This window comes from Pteronotus mesoamericanus, unplaced genomic scaffold (genome assembly GCF_021234165.1).
Source record: "Pteronotus mesoamericanus isolate MK-2021 breed Mesoamerican mustached bat unplaced genomic scaffold, CSHL_Meso_final contig_164, whole genome shotgun sequence".
NCBI lineage: Eukaryota > Metazoa > Chordata > Mammalia > Chiroptera > Mormoopidae > Pteronotus > Pteronotus mesoamericanus.
This window is the reverse complement of record NW_026555065.1, coordinates 24,176,479-24,200,338: the sequence shown is the minus strand read 5'-3', so window position 1 is coordinate 24,200,338 and position 23,860 is coordinate 24,176,479. Positions and strand designations below refer to the sequence as shown.

The 23,860-nt window shown below is 57.1% G+C and overlaps 2 protein-coding genes across 4 annotated transcripts in view; one reads left to right on the top strand and one right to left on the bottom strand.

The window, feature by feature from the left end:
• The window catches only part of PAK6 (p21 (RAC1) activated kinase 6), a 52,660-nt gene extending 38,980 nt beyond the window's left edge, over positions 1–13,680 (top strand). For all 3 annotated transcript variants that reach the window (XM_054565592.1, XM_054565593.1, XM_054565594.1), the window contains 8 exons: positions 2,735–2,943; positions 3,741–4,394; positions 8,774–9,271; positions 9,396–9,529; positions 9,869–9,995; positions 10,102–10,227; positions 10,648–10,782; positions 12,188–13,680. In XM_054565592.1, the coding sequence (XP_054421567.1) occupies positions 2,740–2,943; positions 3,741–4,394; positions 8,774–9,271; positions 9,396–9,529; positions 9,869–9,995; positions 10,102–10,227; positions 10,648–10,782; positions 12,188–12,355 (2,046 nt within the window). In that variant the 5' untranslated portion in view covers positions 2,735–2,739 and the 3' untranslated portion in view covers positions 12,356–13,680. The remainder of the gene's footprint in view (positions 1–2,734; positions 2,944–3,740; positions 4,395–8,773; positions 9,272–9,395; positions 9,530–9,868; positions 9,996–10,101; positions 10,228–10,647; positions 10,783–12,187) is intronic.
• A 4,022-nt stretch (positions 13,681–17,702) lies between these two features.
• ANKRD63 (ankyrin repeat domain 63) lies at positions 17,703–18,854 on the bottom strand. Its single transcript, XM_054565148.1, has one exon. The coding sequence runs from the start codon at positions 18,852–18,854 to the stop codon at positions 17,703–17,705; it is 1,152 nt and encodes a 383-aa protein (XP_054421123.1).
• Between the last annotated feature and the right edge of the window lie 5,006 nt (positions 18,855–23,860).

The window sequence follows — 23,860 nt, the reverse complement described above, 5'->3', positions numbered from 1 at the left end:
ACATTTTGGAAGAGCCCTGGCAGGCTCCTTGTAGGTGTGGATTTCCCACTGGCTAAGTGGCTGGTTCTGACTTCTAAATCCCTGCTCATCCCACCCCAAAGCCTGAGCTCACTCCGTGCTTCAGGCAGCTCCCACCCTCCCCACCACAACACCTGACCCTGGGACTTTGCACCATCATCTGTGTTTTCCTCAAGCCTTCCTTTCTGCCACTGTGAAGAATGTTCTCAAGTCCCTGTTGGGGTGGCCTCAGGGATCCTAGAGTCATTTAGATGATTAGCTAAAGATGCTGTTCCCTGCAAAACCTCAGCGGGGCCGGGGCAGGGGAGTAGGGGAGAAGGGTGTTCTGGGGGGAGGAAGTATTAGCCAGCTCAGCTCTTCTTTAACTCTGGGGTGTGTCCCTGCGTCTCCAGGGGAGTTAACAGAGTCGGGGAACAAGGTGAAACCATCAGCTAATCTAAGCTAAGCCGGGGGTAGAGGGTCTACTTCAGACTCTGTGAGGACAGACTGAGGGATGAAGATTCTTCTATAGCCAAAGGCTGAGAGCAGGAAGGTCAAGTTTTACCAGACCATCAAGAATCAACATAGGGGAGAGGAGTTGAGGGCCTGAGGTCCCAGAAGTCATGCCTGGCCCTTTGACAGGGAAATCTGAGGTTGGAATTCAGTATCACCCCCAGACTAGTTTCTGCCCATTTTCTTCCCATCTGTAGGGCCCTGAGCCTAGAAACAGGGATCCAGAGAAGTAACATAGCAATCTGCTTACTTAATACTCCCCAAACCCTATGAGATATATATATATATACTTTTTTTTTTTTAAAGATTTTATTTATTTATTTATTTATTTATTTTTAGAGAGGGGAAGGGAGGGAGAAAGAGAAGGAGAGAAACATCAGTGTGTGAGACACTAATCAGCTGCCTCTCACACGCCCCCAACTGGGGGCCTGGCCTGCAACCCAGGCATGTGCCCTGACTGGGAATCAAACCTGCAACCTTTCTGTTTGCAGGCCAGCACTCAGTCCACTGAGCCACACCAGCCAGGGTGAGATATCTTTTGTTAACCCCATTTTATAGATGAAGAGCACTGAAGCTCAGATCATTTAGGTAACTTGCTCAGTCTCCCCAGATTACTGGGAGATTCCCTACAGCTCACCTGCAACTCAGACAGGTATCTATTACTCCGAAGTCCTTGGTCCTTGGGCGTCCCCACAGGAGGCTTTGCTCGTAGCAGGTGTTTAGTGGACTCCTGAACCAAAAGGTCCCCAAAAGAAGCTGACATTCCAAGAGGTATGACATGGATTCAGACGGACACACACTTGGTGAATTCTAGCGGGGAGCTGCGGCTATTCGAGCCCACAGCCATTCTGAGTAGTTGCCAGCTGCCTCCCAGATCTGTGACCTTCTCCAGAGCCTGCTAAAGTGACCAGGAAAATGCTTGTTTCCAGAGCAGGAACCAAAAGAGAATGCCCCAGTATCCAAAGGTATGCCAGACCTAGGACAGATGAATGATGCAAGCGTTCAAGAAACAAATGTGTTTCTTGAAACCTAGAGGTCCTTTCCAGGTGACATAAGTACTCATTAAGTGTATGTTATTTACCACACTAAAGAAAATTTAAAAAAGTAAAACCATTGAGCTTTTCTGAGCCACCTCGGACACAAAAACGTTCAAGCAGCCACCCGTGACCGCGGCTTCCATTACAGGCGGTCCCAGTCAGGGGCTTCCTGAAGGCGAGGCTGCAGCAGCACTTGGGAAGAGTCACTTTACCTCCTGGGTTTCCAGGCTTCCTCTCTCAAATCCCATGCTGCCAACATCACTGTGAGCTGTTGAGGGACCACACCAGGGCCTTAGCTGGACCCCAGATCAGCAAGGAGAGGGAGGGAGGTTGGACTGCAAGTGCTGTTTTGTAGTCAGCATTCTGAGACCCAGAGAAAGAGCCCCAGGGGCAGGTGGGCTCTCTCTTCCCTGGAGAGCTTTACCCCCAGACAGTTGCCCCTGGGAGCTTTCCCGAATGAGGGCCGAGCGCCTGGTAACATGCGGGTCCCAGAGTGGGCAACGTGCCTGTGGCTCAGCAGGCTGGCTTTTCATGAATGCTGTGTATCTCATTGACGGGTTTTCTGCTGTTGAACCATCCTGGGGCAAACCCGAGCTGATTGCGATAAAACAAAAAAAAACAAACCAAAAACTTTAACATACTATTGGATTCAACTTGCTGTTTGTTTAGGATTTTCACATTCATGTTCATAAGTGAGATTGGTTCCAATTTTCCTTTTCTTGTACTATTCTTATCTGGCTGAAGAATCAAGGTCATATTCACTTTGTTAAATGCATTTGCTGGCTTTCCTCCCTCTTTGCCCTGTTTTTAATTCTTCGACAGTGAACGGTATTTGTCATGGGCTTTGGATCTTATAAAAACACACCCCCAGAGTCTGCTTGCTCAACAGGGGACTTGGCGCAGAGAATGAGACAGACACCTCTCCTCTTTGTTTGTTGTCTGTGTTGGCTTATACATGGTGCTTTTGTTTTTTCTGGGACCCCCATGCTGGGAGCTAGCCATTTTCCTGAGGACGTAGGGATGAGAAGAGAGGGGAAGCCCTGGGCCCAGGCAGGGGAGATGTGCTGGAGGGAAAGCGCCCAGAACCTGGTGCCCCAGCCCCCACTGTAGCCAGCCCTGCTCCCCGGGGCTGGGCTCCTGTGAAGCCCCCGCTGGAGCTCAGCCTCAGCCCCACCCTCCCCACTCAGGCACCATGTTCCGCAAGAAAAAGAAGAAACGCCCTGAGATCTCAGCCCCACAGAACTTCCAGCACCGTGTCCACACCTCCTTTGACCCTAAAGAAGGCAAATTCGTGGGCCTCCCCCCTCAATGGCAGAACATCCTGGACACACTCCGGCGTCCGAAGCCCGTGGTGGACCCTTCGCGCATTACACGCGTGCAGCTCCAGCCCATGAAGGTAAGGTGGGCGGCAGGGGGAGTGAGGCCGAGTTAGGTTCTCTTGCTCCACCGGTGCCTGTGCCTGGCCAAACCACAAAGGCACCTGGAGGAACCACCTCATTACCAGCTATCAATTAGCTGCTGTTTATTCCCCGTTAATCAGCCTCTCATTCTCTCCCTGGGAGACCCAGGGGAAGAGGACCCTGGGGAGTCCTCTAAAGGGCAGGGTTGCCAAATATAGCAAATAAAAACACAGAGTGCCCGAGAACATTTGGATTTCAGATAACAACAAATAATCTTTTAGTATGAAGGGTGCCCGTGCAATATTTGGACCTGCAGCCCCTGTGGGACTAGGGGATTTAGTTGTGTGGGTCAAGAAGGGTCGATCCAAGAGCCTGGGAGGGGTTGGGTCAGGATTTAGAGGCCACAAAGCCAGGATGTGCGGAGGAGAGCCCTGGGCCGGGCCCTGCCTCCTCCGAGGGCTCTGCGTGTCTTCCCGAAGGCCACAGGCAGAGCTGGAGGAGGCAGGGGGCCCCCGGTGGGGCCTGGTGGGCGCCACGCCCCCGCTGGTTGCCCTCAGCTCCCCGGCTCCGTGGCCCACACCGTTTGGCGTGCTGGACTGTCAAACACGGGCCTGCCCTGCCACAGGTCCTGGTAAGTGACTGAAAAATTAAGGAACGGACAGATGATGTAGCAGGAAAGGTGCTTAGGTGTTCCTCCTCACAGCCCCCAGGGAGGCTCCCTGGCCTGGTCCCAGGCCGCCCCTCACTGCCAAGAACAGGTCCCTCACCCATGCTCCTCTGCTCTTACCTGCAGACCGTGGTGCGGGGCAGCTCGGTGCCCATGGACGGCTACATCTCGGGGCTGCTCAACGACATCCAGAAGTTGTCAGTCATCAGCTCCAACACCCTGCGTGGGCGCAGCCCCACCAGCCGGCGGCGGGCACAGTCCCTGGGGCTATTAGGGGAGGAGCCCTGGGCTGCTGACCCGGACATGTACCTGCAGAGCCCCCAGTCTGAGCGCACTGACCCCCAGGGCCTCTACCTCAGCTGCAATGGGGGTGCGCCGGCCAGCCGCCAGCAGATGCCGTGGCCAGAACCACAGAGCCCGCGGATCCTGCCCAACGGGCTGGCCACCAAGGCACAGTCCCTGGGCCCCACCGAGTTCCAGGGTGCCACACAGCGCTGCCTGCAGCTGGGCACCTGCCTGCAGAGCTCCCCACCTGGCACCTCACCCCCTGCAGCCACTGGAAGGCGTGGGACCAAGGCTGCCAGGCACGGCCCCGAGGAGGCCCGGCCACAGTCCTGCCTGGTGGGCTCAGCTGCGGGCAGGCCGGTGGGGGAGGGCAGCCCCAGCCCGAAGACCCAGGAGAGCAGTCTGAAGCACAGGCTGTTCCGGAGCATGTTCTTGTCAACTCCTGCCACAGCCCCTCTGAGCAGCAGCAAGCCAGGCCCTCCACCACAGAGCAAGGTAGGCCGGGGGGGCTGCCCTCTGGGGCCGCTCCCAGCAGGGCCGGGAGCTGGCCTGGGGAATGTGTGTCAGGGACACAGGCCCTGCCCGGCCTCCCCGATTTATAGGGGTGGGTTGGGGACAGCATGAGGGAACAAAGTAATCAAGAAACCAGCTCAGCCTCAACTGAGGATTCTGTCCTGAACCAACTGAGCCCTCGTCCTCCAAAGGCGTCCCACGTGTGGGTCAGAGGTTGCAAGCCAGGTCGTTTTCCCGGGGATGCTTTGGAGGGGCTTGTGGTACAACCAGCTTACACTCCTGCCCTCTAGGGAGTGCCTAGGAGGACCACACTGGCTGGCAGACACCCCCAGAAAAAGCAGCATCTTTAACCACAGAGGCCCAGACCTTCGCCTGTCCCTGCTGCCCAGCAGCCCCCACCCAGGCCCCCCAGAGAGACGAGGGCTCCAGCGCTGGGCAGGGCAAGGCCTCTCTCTGCCTCCCTCCTCTCAGACCTTCTTGCCACCTCCATCCCTCACTTGCCCCAGTGCCCCTGAGGTGGCGCAGAGGCTCCCTGCACCACTTCCCCCAACGACATGCAGCAGTGCCCCTCCTCCAGTGAGGATGCCCGCTCGCCCGCCCTTCCTTGAGTGGTGGTGGGTTTGTTTAATTTTGCTGTAGTGCTCTATTCTCAAGTTCATGTGCCACATGAAAAGCGAGAGGACTGACTCTGCCCGTGTCCGGAGGCAGCCGGAGAACTGACTTTCGGCCTGTGTGATGGTCTCAAATGCACACACTTTTCTTATAAAAAAGGAAACAGTGAAAGGGGACCAAGTGGTGACATTTCTGGGCAGGCAGAGGAGAACAGTTTTGCTTCTTACATGCCCTATGGCAGCCTGTCTGGGGTGACAGTCACATCCTTTCCCATTTGGCAGATGAGAAGACTGACTCAGAGAGGGCGAGGCAGCCCCCAGGTGTCACGAGTGAGTCAGGCAAGGAAGGTGCAAGAGGGCCCTTCTGCTCAGGAAAGCTTCGCTGTCTTGGCAGCCGCTTGTCCTCTAGCTCCTTCCTGACGGACAGGCAGAAATGAGCTTAGGCAGCAGCCCAAGGTTTCAAAGTCAGACCTAAGAAACTTAGTGGCCCAGTGACAGCGGCTCCCTTCCCTGGAGGAGGACAAACCTGGTCCTCCCCTCTCAGGGACCGTGCATCTGGTCCGGCCTGAACTTGAGGGGGGAGTTTGGGGAGTGGCCTTCAGCCTTTCTCACTCACTGCCAGCACAAGGCACCCAGGGACGGCCCTGGGCTTTGTGCCCTCCAGCCCCGCACTGGAACAGAGAATAGTGGCTGGGCTCGCCTGTAGGGTGGAGGCCTGGGGACAAATAGATGACATGTGGCTTGATGTATCCCTCTGCTTGAGGACCAACAGTATGTATCTGTGAGATGAGGGTCTTGAAGGCTGTGCCCCCGGGGGGACATTCCCCAGAAACCCAAGGCGGGAGCTGCACCATGCACCCTGCCAGGCAGGTGAGAATGGGAACTTGATTGCTCCCTGGCCTCTTGGGGGTCCTTCGGGAGGGCTTCAGGGATTTGGGGGGTGGTGTTAACACTGGGCTGGGCGCAGGCATGCGTGTTTCTGGGTTCCTGGCAACACCTCGCAGCAGGGCAAGGGCTGCCCGCCCAGCCTCTGCCAGCCTGCCCGTGCCTGCCGCGGGCCCTGCTGCTGGGCGTGCGGGGCCGGGCCCTGCACCCGTGGAGGGAGGGGGCTGCTGTCTTGGGCTCCAAGTCCAGGGCAGTGCTTTCCTTCTCAGCACTTTAGGCACATGTTTCTAGACAAATACCCTAAGCCAGGCCTCTGAGCCAGAGCTTCTCAACCCTGCAGGGCTGACATTTGGATCAGATAATTTTTTGTCCTGGGGGCTGTCCTGTGCATTGGAGGATATTTAGTAGCATCTCTGGCCCCTACTCACTAGACTTTAGCAGCACCCTGCCGATGGGATAACTGAAAATCCTTCCAGGTATGGCCGAATGTCCCTTGAGTGGCAAAGTGGCTCCCAGTTGAGAAATTGCTTTAGGCAAATTACCACGCAGATGGGAAGCATCCAGCTTGCTCTCCTCTGTCACAGCCCCAGGAACCCCCAGACCAAGCCAGCAGCCAGCCCTGTGCCGCTCAGCACGGGCCAGGGCTGGCTCTGCACGTTCCCAGAGGCTCCCAGAGCAGCAGCGGCACACTGGTGCCCTGGGAGGTCAGGTGGACAACGGCCAAGGCGGGCCAGGAGTGGCTGCAGGAGGACCTGTGGCACTCGGGCTCTTGGACTCAGCCCAGGCAGCTTGGTCTGTGGTCACTCACTTTGGCTAAAGAGCAAAAGGAGGCCTTGAGTGGGGGCGGGGAAGCAAAAGAGGTAAGACAGCTATAAATTTGGGGAATTTAGCTGTGGTTCCACTTAGAGGCAGAAAGGCCAATTCAGAAGACCTCAATAATCAAACATTGGTTAAGCCCCTACTGTGTACTGTGTACTGTGTACTCCATTATATGCCAGCGGTTCAGGACACCCATAGGACCGCAGCATAGAGGCCAGGGGTTAGGCTGACCGGGACTGAAGTCTGGCCCTGCCCCTTACTACTTAGTGACTCTGGGCAAGTTACTTCACCTTCCTGACCCTGCTTCCTCATCTACAAATGTGATGATAATAGTACCCATGGGATAATAAAACAACCCACAGGGTTATGAGAGTTCAATGAAATAATGCACTTAAGGCCCTTGTCAAAGTGTAAAACCTGCAACGAATGGCTTCATTAGTATTTTTGTTAATATTATGGCGCAGCCTCTGCCTCTGGGGCACCTGCAGCGCAGCCCCAGGCCCTCAGCCAGAGAGCCCGTGCTGTTCCCTCATTCCAGGTAGGGCGCAGGGGGCACCGCTGTAGCCCCACGCACAGCTCTGCTAGTGGCTTCCTGCTCTAGAGGCGGTCTCAGCTGCACACATAACTCCAGAGTTAATCCAGAGCCCATAACAACTCCTTAATTTCACATTGGTCTCCTTTCCCTTTCTTGGTTTGGCAAGTTCTACCTGGTCCTTTCCTGTGGTTACATTAAGTAAAAGCTCCCTCCTTGTGGAGACAGGCAGCAGGGCCAATGAAGGGACCCTTAGGACCTGCTCCTGCGGAGGTGAAGTCCGAGCCTGGGCCCACCACCCCTACGTCCCTGGCCACATCAGGGCTGGCTCTCAGCTCTCTGCAGGCAGGGACACCTGCCCGACCCTAGACCAGGCCAGGGGCTGTGGTGGCGTGGGAGCCCTGACGCCCGGGGCAGGTGCGGAAGAGGTTGAAAGGCCCTGGCTGAGCCCCCTGGGCCTGAGGCCCGGACTTGCTGTCCTGAGCAAGCAGCTCAGCCCAAGCTTACCGCGTGAGAAGATTTCCTGAAAGCTGATTCGGCTCTAGAAATCAGGGCCGGGGGCCCCTGGGCACCTAGACAGCCAACTCTGGGATGGGTTCTGAGGCTCCTCAAGGTTCCCTGTTAGGTTATAACCTCCCTGTGCCCCTTGTAAAAACGCATAATCCATACTCATGTCACACACCACCAGCTGCTTGGCAAGCACCGTAAGGTTGGGGGTCATTTCCTGGCAGGACTGAAGGAGACTCTGGGCCTAGAAAGGCCAGGAGCCTCGAAGGCTTCCGGGGGTGGTCTTGCGCAGGGCTCTCTGGGGGCCCAGTCTGCCGCTCAGCGCCGCCTGCCCTGCCTTCCCTTCCTAGTGGGGGTCCTCGGCCAGGAGTTTCATGCTGGAGAGCAAGTGGAGGGGCCCCTCTGGGGACCCCTTAGGAGACCTCCCCAGGACCCCTGGCCCCAAGGGTTGGGTTTGGCGGGACCAGCCCTCCTGATCCCAGCTCTCTCTGGACCTGAAACCCCCAAGATGGAAACATGGCCCAGCGGTGTGCTGTGGGGAGCGCAACAGTGCTGCTGCTGCTGGCACGGGCCCTTGGGTTTGGGGGGGCCTTGGGAGCGGCTGCCTCTGACCCAGATTCCCCACACTGCCCCGCCGAGAGGGAGGGCTGCCTCCCAGCGGCCTCTCTGGGGTCTGGCTGTCAACTCCCTAGGAAGAAACACCGAGCTAGCATCAGGACACCCCAGGGACCTGCTTTCTTTGTCTTCCCAGGACCAGGCAAATTGGATGTAGAGAGCTCTGTGTGGTCTGCTCACCTGGGAGGAGTGGGGGTCGGTTTCCCAAGCAGGGCTGTGGTTTGGCCTCAGCTCCATTTGAAAATCTTTGCATGTGGCACCGCCCCAGTCTGGCCTGATGCCCTGCTTAACCTTGCCCGTGTGCTGGAGTCACAGCAGCCGCCGCCTGCTGCGGGAAGTCTGCTCCACACGTTCCCACGGCCAGACCTCTTCCTGTTTCTTTTTCCCTGCAGCCCACCTCTTCATTCCCACCGCCCCAGAAAGACTCCCCCACAAGCCTGGTGGCCAAGGCCCAGTCCCTACCCTCAGACCAGCCCATGGGGACCTTCAGCCCTCTGACCGCCTCAGATACCAGCAGCCCCCAGAAGTCGCTCCGCACAGCCCCAGCCACTGGCCCCCCTCCAGGCCGGTCCTCCCCTGCTGGCTCCCCCCGGACCCGGCACACCCAGATCAGCACCAGCAACCTGTACCTGCCCCAGGACCCCACGGTAGCCAAGGGCGCCCCGGCTGGTGAGGACACAGGCATCGTGACACACGAGCAGTTCAAGGCTGCACTCAGGATGGTGGTGGACCAGGGTGACCCCCGGCTGCTGCTGGACAGCTACGTGAAGATTGGCGAGGGCTCCACGGGCATTGTCTGCCTGGCCCGGGAGAAGCACTCGGGCCGCCAGGTGGCCGTCAAGATGATGGACCTCAGGAAGCAGCAGCGCAGGGAGCTGCTCTTTAATGAGGTGGGAGGAGAGGGTGGATGGGGGCGGGCAACTGGGATGGGTGGTGAGCACCAAGCCAGGCTGGACAGGTGCGAGGTGGGCAGTGGGGTCTGCCCAGCACTCACACATCCTCGCCTGCCCCCAGGTGGTGATCATGCGGGACTACCAGCACCTCAACGTGGTGGAGATGTACAAGAGCTACCTGGTGGGCGAGGAGCTGTGGGTGCTTATGGAGTTCCTGCAGGGCGGGGCCCTCACGGACATCATCTCCCAAGTCAGGTGGGCAGCCGGAGGGCTGGGCACCAGTGGATATCAGGCAGGGATAGCAGGCAGCCTGGGGCCCAGCAGACTTGGGGGAACTATCAGATCGTCCTGAGTGCCCCCTGTCTGTTTGGGTTTATAGACCCAAGGACCCAGGAGAGTGGGAGGACAAGGTGGTATCCAGCCTAGGCCCAGACCCACTTCCTCCAGGGTTCTGTCCTACCAGGGCTCCCGCACACATTGCCCAGACACTGTGGGGCTTGGTACCAGGGGCACCTACTCTCTCAGCCCATCTGTCCTGCAGCCCAGCCAAAGCTAACATTCTCTTCCGACGGTGGCCCTGCCTTCCCTGTCCAGGCTGAACGAGGAGCAGATTGCCACTGTGTGTGAGGCCGTGCTGCAGGCCCTGGCTTACCTGCATGCCCAGGGTGTCATACACCGGGACATCAAGAGTGACTCCATTCTGCTGACCCTTGATGGCAGGGTAGGGCCCTCCCCACCCTGGCACACCCATACCCCCACTTCCCTGCTCCCAGCATGGCTCCTCCTAGCTTACCGCTCCCCTTTTTCCTTCTTAACCCGACCCCCAGGTAAAACTGTCAGACTTCGGATTCTGTGCTCAGATCAGCAAAGATGTCCCTAAGAGGAAGTCCCTGGTGGGAACTCCCTACTGGATGGCTCCTGAAGTGATCTCCAGGTCTCCGTATGCCACCGAGGTAAGCGATCCCTCCATCCCCCATTCCTCCCAGAAGAGGCTTCGGAACTCTTCTGCTTTCGGCCCCTTCCCACCGAAAAATAGTCCTGGTTCTCAGGTTCCCTCTTAGTGAGCACCCTAGTCCACTGCCCCGTCCCTTCTTGGATGGGTCTACTCTTGCCTGTGACTTTGCTGCCACAAGTTGGTTCCCAAAATGCTTGTCCCCAGCTCAAGGGCAAGGTGGGGTATGGCCAGGCTTCCCCATATGTGTTCCTAGTCAAGGTCACTCATGCAGGAAGTAACTGCTCACAGGGCAGGTATCCAGAAAGGAGGCCAACTTGCCAAGGAGAGCCAGTAGCCGCTCTTCCCCTCCCCCGGCAGCATGCTGCTACCAAGAGGTCAGACTCTGGCCAGTGGAGTCAGGGACATTTTCCTCCTGCAGGTGGATATCTGGTCTCTGGGCATCATGGTGATTGAGATGGTGGATGGGGAGCCACCCTACTTCAGCGATTCTCCAGTGCAAGCCATGAAGAGGCTCCGGGACAGCTCCCCACCCAAGCTGAAAAATTCTCATAAGGTTAGTGGGTGCATAAGGTGTGACCCCACAGACCCCATTCTCCCTGAGGCTTAGGGGACTAGACCTGGGCTCCCAGGCCCAGCCTCTCCCTTTCACAGAAGCCAGAGAGTCTGGATTCCTGGAAAGGGCTCCTCTTTCTCCACACAAAACCCACACTTAGGCATGGAGCCACGCCTACATACAAACTCCCACGGTCGCCCCGACAAGTTTCTACCTGCAAGAGATTGACAGGAGCCCAAGAGAAGGGAGCGCAAAGCTGCCAGAAATCCCTGATGATCTGGGGAGCCATCTAGAAAAGCTAACTTAGTAGGAACCCTTCACCCCCATCCGTCAGGGGAGCTACACCCTGGCACAGTGTTCCCCAGTCTAGTGCAGTGAATAGGCTTGTCCTCCATTACTGTATGTCCTGACCACATCTGAGCCATAGCTTTTCCCTTAAAACCTGTGTGTGTGTGTGTGTGTGTGTGTGTGTGTGTGTGTGTGTGTGTGTTGTAACCCTTTTCTACGAAACCCACCCAAACCAGCAGGTCTTACCTGGAGACACCCGTCTAGTGGCCAGGTCAACACAGGGCTGCAAAATGGGCACTGCCATCTGGTGGCCAGAGTGAGAAGTGTCCCAGAGGGTTGAAGCCCTGTGGCCCTAACACGGCTGGATGGGGATCATCTGGGAGACGGCTGGCTTTTGGAGACCACTGCTGACCCCAACATTAGCAGATAGAGGAGATTCCCAATTGGCTAATTCCTCAGAGGAGGTAGCTTTCTCTAACACCCTAAGACTCAGCCTCACCCTCTGATATTGGCTCAAAATTAACCAAGATAAGCCCTTGACTTAGACTCTAAGGCTCAGAACAATAAAGAAATCTTCCTTTTCAGGGCTCACTTTGTTCTTTTCTATTTTTCAGAAAACACTTCTTCATCCCTGACCTCTTTTTTTATCCTCACTAAAGCCCTTTGTGGCAGACAGAGCAAGCACGTTATCATTAGCCCATTTTTCAGATGAGAAAACTGAGCTGTAGAGAAAATTGCAACTTGCCAGAGATTAGGGATAAACCCAGGCCTGGATCACTGGTACCAATCCCATGCCCCTTTCCATAGAATCTGAATGCTGAGAGCGCCCAGAGAAACAGGGTGTGTAATGGGCTTGTACTTAGGGCTCAGCTCTCCGCAGCGCTCCAGGCATCCTAATTCCATTGCTCAGCAGCACCCCCTGGAGGCGAACTGGCCGCTATTCCTGGACAGATGCTGATATTCTTTCTCTACCTGATAATCCCAGAAGTGCTAGACCTGGAAGGAAGCACGGAGTAAGAGGAAATTTAAGACTTTCAGATGATGGCAGGGTCAGGCACATGGGTCACCCCCAAATGACTGCAAATCGTAGCTTCCTCTCGCTGCCCTGTCTCCACAGGTTTCCCCAGTGCTGCGAGACTTCCTGGAACGGATGCTGGTGCGGGACCCTCAGGAGAGAGCCACGGCCCAGGAGCTCCTGGACCATCCCTTTCTGCTGCAGACTGGGCTCCCCGAGTGCCTGGTACCCCTGATCCAGCTCTACCGCAAGCAGACCTCCACCTGCTGAGCCCACCCCCAGAGTGCACCCGCCACCTGTGCCCACAGGCAGGGGACACTGGGCAACCGGCTTGCTGGCAGGGCCTGCTTGCCTCATTCTCTCAGTATTCTCTCCAAAGATTGAATGTGAAACCCCACCCCCACCCTCCTGCCCCTCAGCCCACTGGGCCAGGCCGGACCTGCCCCTCAGTCTCGCTCCCCCTACAAGAGAGTCCCCAGTTGCCTTTCGGATGATGGAGACCCCTTTTTCAGAATGACCCTTTGTTATTTGCACAGGGATATTTCTAAGCAACACGGAGACCAGCACTTCTGGCCATTGCAGCCAACACAGCAGAAAAGGCTGCTGCGATTTTTTTTAAAGGCAATTGTATCCTAGCATCCCGGGCCACCCGAGGGGACAGAGTGCCTGTCTTCACCAGGATACTTGCTGTTCTCAGCTCCAATTCCAAACTCCGGTGTCTCAAGAGGGTCACAGGGAAGGTTTTTTATTACCTGAATCCATCTTCTTCCCTTGTGTCTGACTTCCTTAAGGCACAGCCCCACCTGCACCTGCTTCCGGACCCACCTACACTGATAACACACAACACTCATGCACGGCCTGCTCCGAACTGTGAACAGCCTATTGGTAGGCCATGGGAGGGGAAGGAACATTTTCTGGGTGAAAGAGAAATAATAGGGTTGGTCGCAAAGGTGGTGTCGCTTTACCGGGTGCGAGTGCTCATGTGTGCCTGGGTGGGTGTGTGTAAGTGGAGGAAGGTCACCCCAACAGCCTGGCCCCTTCAGTAAGGCTTCCTCATTGTCTTCCCCACTAAGTTCTGCTCTGAAGGAACCTGCTTTCTTGGTCTGGCTTCCCACCCCTTAAGTCCTTTTTGTCTCTACCTGACCAGTGCAGAGGTCTGTATTGAAACTAACGCATCCTGTGGGCTGCGCAGGTTTCCAAATTTCTCCTGCCGTGTGGAGTCTGAGGGCCCAAGTATGCAAGGACGAGGAAACAAACTTTGTTTTACCTGTAAGCTTCATTTCAATAACCAGGACATCAGGGACCCTTTCTTCAAAATCCTGGTCTGGGGCAGAGGTGAACCAGCTCCCGGGATTCTGTCCTATCAAGAGAATGGGCACCCCATTTGTGCAAACCATCTGCCCCTCACGGCCTCCTCAGGCGCCTGTCTCCTTGTCCTCCTTCCCCTCTACTTTCAGGGCTGTTGTGAGACAGGGAAGCCCAGGGAAGAACTCCAGGAGTCTGGACCCTATCTAGATCATATTTTTAGATTCCTTTGCTCCCTAGTGGCCTGCTTTGGGGCAAAAAAGAACACACACACACAAGGACTTTTTTTTAAGGGTCAGAGTTTTAAAAACAAAAGCATCTTCCCTAGAAACTTTTGTGAATTGTTTGCACTTGTGCCTGTTTTAAATTAAACTGAGTGTTCAAAACCTCTGGACTTCCTCTCGTCTCTGGGAGCACAGCCAGGCTGCCTTGGAGCGGGACATCCTGTAGTAGGGTGTCTAGTGTAGCCCCCTCTCCACCCCAATACGAGCTTTCTAGTGGCCACTCTAGTCCACAGAAAACCCAACTCCCTGGTGGTGTGTGGACCCAAAATGAGGGTAGGGGATGAGAGAAACAGGAAGTGAAGTCCCTTGGGACTGCAAGAGCTGAGAAATAGACAGCCTCCTTCTCAGGGGAGAAGAGCCCAGCCAGCAAAGCCAGGGCCAAGCATCTTGTTTGTTGGCTCTATTGAGGCTCTGGGGACAGTCACCAGGGCCGATGACCACTTCCTGCAGCAGCTTCTCCCTTCCCCTGTTTCCCTGTCCCTGGAAAATGAAAACCTACCGTCTTCCAGCTGTCCACGGGAAGGGGCCTGAAACTGCTTCCCGTGCGAAGGCTTGGGTTCTCAAACTGAGGGAGACCACAATGAGGAGTTGTGAAAGAGCAGTGCAGTGGCTGGAAATCCAGAAACCCGGGTTCCAGTCCTGGGGGTGGGGTGGGTCGATGAAATTATCTTGAAATTTCTAGTTCTAACACTGATCCCAGTACTTTCTTTCTGAGAGCTCATTCTACCCCCTAACCCAGGGCTCACTGAAACCTCTTAATCAGGAGCAAGGAGCCACGCAGACCAGCTCCTGCTTCAGATGGCGTTCACACCTAGAGAGCTGCCAGGTCGGAGGGCCCCAGTCCCACCAGCTCAGCCAGAAACAGCATTTGAGGCTTCCCTTCCGGAGGCAGTCACCATGGGATGGGCAGAGATTGAGGCAAGCGCACCCTTCCACCTCCAAAAGGTGCGGGCGGTCAGGAGCGGCCGGTAAGGAAAAGAGAGGCCAGTTCTCCCAACTGAACAATACTGGGTTTATTCACTATTCTTTTGAGTTCTAATCATCCTTCCACCACGCAGTGTCATTCCAAAAGTGTGTATGTAAGTCATTCAGCCTCACTCAGGCCAGCTCAGACTTTGGTCGTGGAGTACTGGATTCTAGTGGCATGGATACATTTTCACAATAACAAAAGCAACAAGAGTTGGAAAAGCAGAATGTTTAGAAAGTCTCTTCTGAAGTGGAGAGAGCGAGAGAGGACCCCAGCCTCAATGCCCTTGGGGCTGACAATGAGAAGATATTCAGGAGAGCAAAAATGTGGCGAAACACTTAAGTTTTGCACTGAGCTGGGCCTGGTAAGAAATCTGCAAGAACAGCAAATCAGTCAGACAGGCAATTCAGTTCAGACAGGAAAGATCAGCTGTGGTTTTCTTAGAAACATCACTTTCAACCACCCAGCCCTTGGCAACTCCAGGGAGAGGAGCCCTTGTGGTTGTTTACCCAATAAAGAGGGCCCAGGTAATATTCACTTGAAATATACAGAACCTTCAATACAATGTGCAACTGAGACTTCACCTTGTTTTGAAGAAGCCAGAATACTTGTATTCTTACACCATTAGAAACTTCACAAAAATTAAACACAGTTGGAAAGGAAGTAAGTGAGCAAGCAAGGATCAGAAAAAAAGGAGTTTGCACTTGGGGTGACTAACTACCCCCAATCCTACCCCAGATCCTGTCCTCTAGCTGTTCAGGAGCTCCTGTATTGTTTACCCACCGCCCAGACAGTGGGCTAAGGGGAGGCAGATGTTTGACGAGAAAGGAGCGGGGGAAGGGCAAAACACCCCGGAAACAAAAGCAAGGCTCGTCAGAAGAAAACAGTGCGTAATCAGTAGGTCCCAAGGTTCAGAAATCATAAAGCAGGGGCTGGAGGCTCCAGTTCTTCAGAAGACAACAGGACCTCTCAGGACACAGAGCCTTAACTTGGAAGCTCTTGGGGTCTTTAGTGAAGGGTTTGGGCTCCCGCTACTCCAAATGCGAATTTTTTGTTCATTGTCCGTCACTTCACTGCTGTGAAATGACTTCAAGTATCAGGATTTAATACACAACAAGAGTCTGAAGATTTTATGGGTAAATACACATGGAGGGGAAAGTACAACAGCGGTGATCTCAAATAAAACCAGAAGTCCAAACTCCGAACCAGGACACAGCGAGAGAGCAGTGCTGCCACCAGGGGGCACCAGAGATCACGTCCAGAGTAGGGGCACTGGCGGCCTCGCGGGCCTGGAAGGGTGGAGGGATTACGAAGTCGTCTGACATCTACCTCCGCAAGGCCCGCACCCTTTATCACCCACCCGTCACCCCCAGGCCTAAGTTCTGAGCACAGGTCATTCCCCCTCTGGACAGTTCCCTTAGAATTACTGGTGAGAAACCTTTCGTTTTGCAAAGACTTAACAGGTTGATGTCTTGAAAAGACCCCCCTGCCAGATGAATAAAGGGAGTGAAAGCTCAACCTTCGGGGTCCACAGAAAGAGCTCCCGTGCGCCGCCACCTGGCGGGTTGGGTGCACAGACACCCGTGCTAGTGCTTCCGCAGGGCCCTACGGCATGCGATTCGCCAGACCCGCTTAGTTCCCCCCTCGCTAGGCCAGCACAAAAAAGGGGGCAGGGAGTGAGGGGGGCCGGGAAAAGGCCTTTTACCACCTCTCTGCGGTTGCCTCTGACTCGCTAATCTGCCCAGTAATGAAGCGGGGCCGGACCTGCGTCCCACGCGTTGTGGCAGAGGCAGGGGTCCTTGGTCTCGACCTCTGGCATCCATCATCCGCTCTGCCCGCCATTAACCGCCCAGCGAGAAGCAGGAGCCGTTTAACAGCCCCGTCCCAGCTCTCGCTGGAGTTTGATGTAATTTAAACCCGGACCTGCGGCTCGTGTGGGCTTCCGACTCCCGCGCGCCGTCGTTTAACGTGGCAAACACTTCAGTCAATTATCCCCCTCGCGGAGCTTCTATTTAAAGAGACATTGTCAGGTTCTTAAGCCTCGGATCAGACCTGCTGCTTTCTGCTTCATATACAAAGGCTCAAAACACGAGTTCTTTGAGGATTGGAAGAAACACAATGAAGCAAAGCCTTCGCAACAGTTCCACCCTGCAGGAGCACCCACGTGTGGGATGGGGGAGCTGGGAGGAGGTGGAGGTGGGAGAAGTGCTTTCCATTTCAGGCCTCTGAGAGTGAGGAAATAAGGCTGGGTCATGAGGGATGAGACCCCAGAGACGGAACTCAAATGCAGCGGAGGCTGGAGATGGCGTTGGCCAGGGCAATGACCCCACATCGTCAATGACATTCAGTTCTGGGTGGGGCTGGGGACAAGGAAGAGGGAAGCTGGGTAAGCAAGGGACAACTAGCCTTCAACACCAGGGGCTCTGCCACTTCCAAAAACAGGCTTTCATTGTCTTGAGGCAGGAGTTCCTCCCTAGACAGAGTTAACCTCTAGATTCCTCCCTAATCAGCCCTCTTGCCGGAAAGTCTTTGAGGCCCATCTCCATGCTCCCCTTCGCCCACACTTAAGAGGAAGGGAGACTTAGGTCGTGTGTGGCATTACTGTCAGCATCACTGGGAGGGAGGAGGACTAGATCCTTTGGTACAGGTCCACTCTTCTACACGTTGCTGCTTGGGTGGAGGGGAACCTGGCAATGGGAAGGAGACCAAGCAGGAGCCAGCCAGACTCAGGACTGAGCCTTAAGGCGGAGGGAAGGGGGTCCACCTTCCTGGAAGGCTGTAGCCCATGGGACCAGTCTTCTACTCCTCCCTGTCCAGGGCAGGAAAAGCAGGCTGTAGAGGTGAGACTTAGGCAGCGAACACTAAAAGTACCGACAAGCCAAAAAAAGAAATAATAGGGGTCCCTTTAAGAGAGAAGGCCACTTATCTTGGCAGTGGGGACAAGTTCTGGGATCACAGATGGGAGGGAAACTGCCAGGAAAGTGAGGAGAGGGAAGAAAGAGAAATCCCAGTGGAGCAGAGACAGGCAGGTGCAGGGAACAGGGCTCGTCCTCGACGCTGTTTACCGTTGAGAGTGCAACACCACGTCCTCCGTGCCTGCCTGCCAAGCCTGGGGTCCAGGCATCGAGTGCGGCACGGCGTTGGCCTCTAATTCCGGGCCGCTCTCTGGCCCTGGTGCCTCCCCGACCAGGCTGGGGATGTCTGGAGCTGTGGATCGTCGGCGCAAACCCAAGCGGCCGGAGGTGCCGGAGCCGCCCTCGGGGTGGGGGCTAAGGCCGATGGGGGCTTGCGCTAAGGTTGGGGGCGCTCCCTCCAGCACCTCGTGCGAACGCCACCGCCCGGTCCCCGAAGACTGGGGCGAGTGTGGTCGGGCCATCAGGGCTCCCGCCCGCAGTCGAGCCGTCTCTTCCTCGGTCACAGAACCTAGAGCCAAACTCATGCTCCGGCCCAACTCGGGCCGCTCGCTCCCCTGCGCCCGGTGCCGGCCGGAGCTCTTGCCTCCTGAGCCAGCCTCGCCTCCGTGGCCGTGGCCGCCGGCTGCTCGCGCAAAGCGCGCCAAGAGAGGCCGCTGTAGGCGCCGGGGGCTGGGTCGTCGGCGCTCCGGGCTGGGCGCGGGAGCCGGACGGCCAGGAGGACTGTCGGAGTTGGAGCCCCGAGCCGCGGCGGCGGCGGCTGCGCGGCCCCAGGGCCCGGTGAGGGCCTGCACGCAGGTTCCATGACCACGGGCGGCAGCCAGCTGCAGCGCTGTAAGGCCCGCACGGTTGGTACGGTCGAGGCGCAGGCCGAGGCGGCGGAAAGAGCGCACTAGGAACTCGAGCACCGCCCCATGGCCGCACGCCGCCGCCCACATCACGGGGCTATTGCCAGACGAGTCAGCCGCCTCGGGATCGCCGCTGAACTGCACCAGCAACTGCACGGCGTCCAGGTGGCCACGCTCGCATGCCAGACTGAGAGCCGTGCGGCCGCGCTCGTCCCTCAGGTTCACGGCCGCACCCTGCTCCAGCAGTAGTCGCACGAAGCGCGAGCGCAGCGCGGGGTCCGGCAGCCCCACGGCCACCATGAGCGGCGTACGGCCCTGCTCCGCGCGACAGTCGATGATGCTTCGGTCTAGCGCATCCAGCACGAAGCGGGCCAGGTGCACTTTGCCCGCCTGCATGGCCTCCAGGAAGGTGCGCGTACCCGCTCTGGGGCACAGGTCCTTAGGCTTGAGCATGACACCGGCCGCCGCCCCCAGGCGTCCCGGCAGCACCGCACGGGGGCGCCCCTAGTTCCGCGCCCCGCGGGGTTCTGGCCTCCGCGGGCGGTCTGGCGTGGCTCCCTGCCCGCGTGGGCGGCTGCGGCCAAGGGTCCTGAGCTTTCCACTCTTGTGCCCCCGCGGCTCCTGCTGTCCTGTGGCAACTGGGCCGTACGCCTGGCGTCTTGCTTCTCCCCTGGGCTTCCCGCCTGCCTGGGGGTGTAGGTTGTTCGCTCCTCCGCGCTCCGCGCCTGGCCCACCACGAGACGGCTGGAGCCGAGACTCGGCTCCCTCCTGACACTCCTGCTGCCTTCCCCGTGTCCCGCGACCTTCAGTCCCTCGTGGCCTTCAGCCGCGCCACTCACCCGCACCCGGGGTAGCCCCCGCTCCCCTGCTGAGACGGTGGCGCCCGCCTTGCGCGCCTGCCTCTAGCCCTGGAGGGGCGCGCTGCTCCTCGAGCTGCTAACGCCGCTCCTCCGCCTCCTCCCCTCTCGCGGGGGCCGGGCCACGCCAGGGCGCTTGCTCCTTACTTGGGGGGCTCAGCGGCGCAGGAGCCGCCGCCCACCTGGATACCTGACTTTATAGCCTCGGGGGTCTCCATGGCAATGGCTGCCCCGAAAGCGGGCTGAGCCGTCAAGTCAGAAAAGGACCGGCGGGGGAGCCCAACCCTGACCCCCACATTTCCGTGAGCCTAGAGGTGCGGGAGCGGCTCCTCCTCCGCGCTCCCCTGGGGCTACAGCAGCAGCTGCGGGCGGTGGCGGGGGCTGCTCGTTGTGGGCCACATGCACCCAATCGGGCCAATCCAAAAGTCAGTCTTCTCTCCCCGCCCTCTTCTCCCATCTGAGCCTGTGCCCTAGCCTCCTTAGAAACTGGCCGGACCTCGGGACCGTCGGGGAAGCCCGGGCGTTGCCCCCAGCGGTCCTGGTGGAAGGAAATGGTACCCCATGAGAACAGAACTGCACCATAAGCGAGCTAGGGTGGCTGCGAGCGGCGGGCTGGGAGTAATTTGGGCGAAAGGGTAGCTGTGCTGCGCGCAGGATGGGGGCGCTCAGTCTGGCTGGGAACTGCCACTCGGGTAGCGAACCACGCACTCACAATTGTTCCTCCCGCACAGGCTCACTCGGAGTGGGGGTAGGGGGAGAGTGCGCTCTCCAATCTCAGACGTCTCCAACCCCTACAGCGCGCCCGCCTGCCAGCTCCCGGAGGCTGGAGAAGCTGGCAGAGCGGGCGCCTCAGGATTCCGGAGCGCCGCAGCCGCAGTAGCGACGACCCGGCGCCGCCGTCTCCCTGCTTCAGGACGGGCCGCCCTCCCGGAAAGAGCAAAGATCGGGGGACTCACGCAAGGCTCCCCGCACCCCGTCCCCATTTCCCTCCTGAGCACCAAACCACCCCCAGACCACAAGGCTCTGACCTTCACCACTAGCTGACCCCTTCGGAGAGGGAGAAGAGAGCCCGAGTCAATAGGGCGTGGAAAAACCAACGCCTCCAGTCTCCTTCTGGCCAGCTGCTTGGCCCTGGGTGGGGGGCGGGGGGCGCAGGCCTGGGGAAGTCGGGCCGCCTCGAGCCAGAGGGATGAGGGAGGGTGTGTAGGGTTGAAATTGACATTTGTAAAATGGAAGGTGGATCAGGTATTAGCTACAGAATTTACTGATACTTTTCACGAGCCAGGTATTGTGTTTCCAGCTGTGGGAAGAGCAGACGTTCACTTCTGATGGAAAAGATCTCCCCTCTCAAGTGGGACATAAAAAGTGGAGTTTACCACCTCAGGGCTGAATTTATCTCTTCAATACAAGCGGAGACAGCCCTTAGAGGAAAAGGTGGAGCTGTGGGGGTTACTGAGGCAAGGTCAGGGAGGCAAGAAAAACAGCTTGAAGGGACCCTGTTGAGGGAATGCTTTGAAAAGTCCCTTCCTGTGAAAGACAGGAAATCGAGAGAAAGATAAAATTGTCCTTAGCCTGGGCAGAGCAGTGACAAGAAGCTTTGCAGAAGGAGTTGCCTGGGGAAAGGTATGGGGCAAGGAGAGGATTTGCCTCTAGGAAGAAGACGGTGTGTGGGTGAGTGGCAGAATGGGCACATGGGCCTGCACCTTGAACTTCTTGCTTCTTTCCAGCTCCCAGGCCCCAGGGGAGCCTGTCCTGAGGGAGCGTGGGATGCATACCTGCACACACTGTGAAGCCCCTCTTTTTCCTTTTTGCATTTTTTAATCCTGCTCATGGCTCTGCCAGTATTTGACATCAGAATTAATACCCAGCTTGAAGGCATTTACTAGCAGTGCTGCTCCAAGCCTGCATATTTCCGCATGCAAAATGGAGCCAATAATACTACACTGCCTGCATCAGGCAAGATGTTGCTAGAAAGTGTCAGGAAAAGAGCTACACAATTATCCGGCACACAGAAAGCCCAGTCCTGCCCCCAGACCTGGGGCCCCTCCTGGGTGTCTCCCAGGGGTGGATATAGGCTCTCCAACCCCATAAAGACAGGAATGCTCTCTGAGCTCTTTACTCAGACAGCAGAAGAAAGGCTTTTCCACCTGTCATGACTCAATTTCCCTTTTCTCCACCATGAAGGAAATTGCTTTCTTCCTTTTCTTCTGTTTTCAGGGTAAGGGCAGGGGTACGCCTGGAATGTGTGGGGTAGGCCATCCTACAGCCAGGCAGTGACACCCCCACATGGAGGAGAGAAATAGTAGGAACACCGACTGGGCGCTTTGGTCCTAAAGAGCCATGGTCTCTCTCCCCCGCTGATGATCCGTGAGACAGCTCTGCCTCATTTACGTCTGTTGCCTGTGGAGGATGGAGACAGTTCCACGGAAGAAGAGGAGCTGAGGAAGTTCCCCTTGAGGGCCTCACCCTGGCCTGTTAGAGAGCCCCATGCTGGGTGCTCTTTGCAAGGAGTAGCCAGCTCCATTTGCCCCAGGTGGCCTTGCCAATCAGGCCCAGCCTGTGGTGGGATGGGGGAAAGGGTGGCCGCGGGTGTCAGGTCTCAGGTCCTCGAGCCTTTGCTCTGATTTGCCTGTGGGCTCAGTATGTTCTGAACAGAAAAGAAATAGCAAAGCTGAAAAAAAGCTGAAACTTTGCTGCAGAGCACAGAGACACCAACAGCCCAAATTAGAAGCTGTCGCTTAGGGAGCTGAAGGCTGACAGGAGATAGAGCCGAGGCAAGCAGGGGGCAGGCAAGCTCTCCACGCCCTCCTCCCCTCCCACCTGCTGAGTCTCTTCCCCCGCTCGCTGGCCCCAGACTGGCAAAGGGCTTTTTTGCAAAGACGGCTCAGGTCTGCAGTCTGTCACTCTGTCTGCAGCTGCCCACCCCCCAGACCCCCTTCTTTTCTCCTCAAGTGTCACCAACCCCCTCACCCTGTCACGTTGCACCAGCTCAGCAGGGTTGGGCCTGGTGGCACGTGGCTGGGAGATCTAGAGAGCTTGGGGTGGGGGTGGGGGGTGGTGCAGGAGGAAGAGGGGAGAGGTGGGGGGGGCACCGGTGAGTCAACAGGGGACTCTGGCATCTGAATCAGCAGTGAGATTGGGAAGGGGGTAGGGACCCCTTTCTATATGCAAAAGGTGAAACCGAGGCATGGTAAGTAGACCAGGAACCTTGCCCAGCCCCATAGATCCCCAGCAGGAATGGACCCCAGGTGTCCTTCACCTGCCCAGTGCCCCGAGGGAGGTAAACTCTTTTGCACATCCCCTGATGCCAGAGATTAATTCACCTCCAGGGCCCAGAGACGACGGTATTTTCCCAGGGCACCTTGCTCTTTTCAAAGAGAACAGAAAGCGGGGAGGGCGGTACCTGGGCCTGGAGGCCCCCAGTTTGTTGTGCAGAGGCCTCTCTAGGAGGCAGGACTGTCTGCTCCCCCATTCCTGGGCTTCCCAGCTCCACACTAGGGGCCCAGAGACTGCCAGGCCTGGCTTAGAAAAGCAGGGGAAAGCAGCCCCTCCTTCCCCTGAACACTCATTGTCACCAGCTGGGCACTGCCCAATGGGCTCTATTTGGTGCTGGCTCTGGCTTATGCCCCCTGTCTGGGTCAGTGAGTCTCCCTAGGCCTGGGTGCTACCCCTGGGCTGGAGGGCGGATAGGGCAGCCAGAGGACTGAAGACAGGGTGCCGCCCTCAGCCGTATCCGGTGTGTGTGCAGGCTGACTGATGACAGGCCTTACTCCTGGGAATGAGCAGATCCTTAGCCTCGCCCTGCAGCCAGGAACTGCTAGGATCCCAGAGGTCAGGCCCCCACGGGGGTGGGGTGGTTCCTGTTTATTTTCCAGAGGCACAGGTGCTCACAGCTAATGGCATTTGCTATAACTCTGTTAAGAAAACAACCTCTTCCCAGAAATCAACCCTCACCCTGCCTCTCCCAAGCCAGTGCATGTCCCCGTCCCCAGATTTGGGACCACGTCATAGGTGCAGTGAATGGATGTTTACAAGCCCCTCTGCAGCAAGTGTGGGGTCAACCGTAACTGCCACAGGGGCCTGAGAACCGGACCACTGTAAGTGTGCTTACAGGGACGCAGGTGGCCTGAAGGTTTGCGACTACCCAAGAGGGTTGGCCGCATACTTCTGCATAGGCTGTTCTGCACCAGCCCTGAGGGCAGACACAAGGAGGGGCCCCATCTGGGCAGAGGTGGAGGAGGCGTGACATCATTTTTTAGTGGTTGTGGCATCAGGGAGGGAAGAAGGGGAAGTGAATCCTCTTCAAGCCTAGAGGCAGGGCCATTCCACTGGACTTGGAGGCCACCTTGCCCCCGGGGTCCAGCTCCCAAGGGTTTTTCCCCAGCCTGCTTCATTTCAGGGCATTCCACTCGCCTCCTCCCCTTTTCTGAGCTGTAGAACAGAGGCCAGGCTTAGGCAGGAAATATTGGAACAAGATTCTTTAGTAGGGGTAAGGAGAAAAATAAATAAACCAGGAGAGAAAATGATGCTGACCTTGTCAGGCAGCCTGGGTGGGGCTACATGCCAGGAAATAGCCCCCCAAACCTAGAAAAAGGGGTGAGC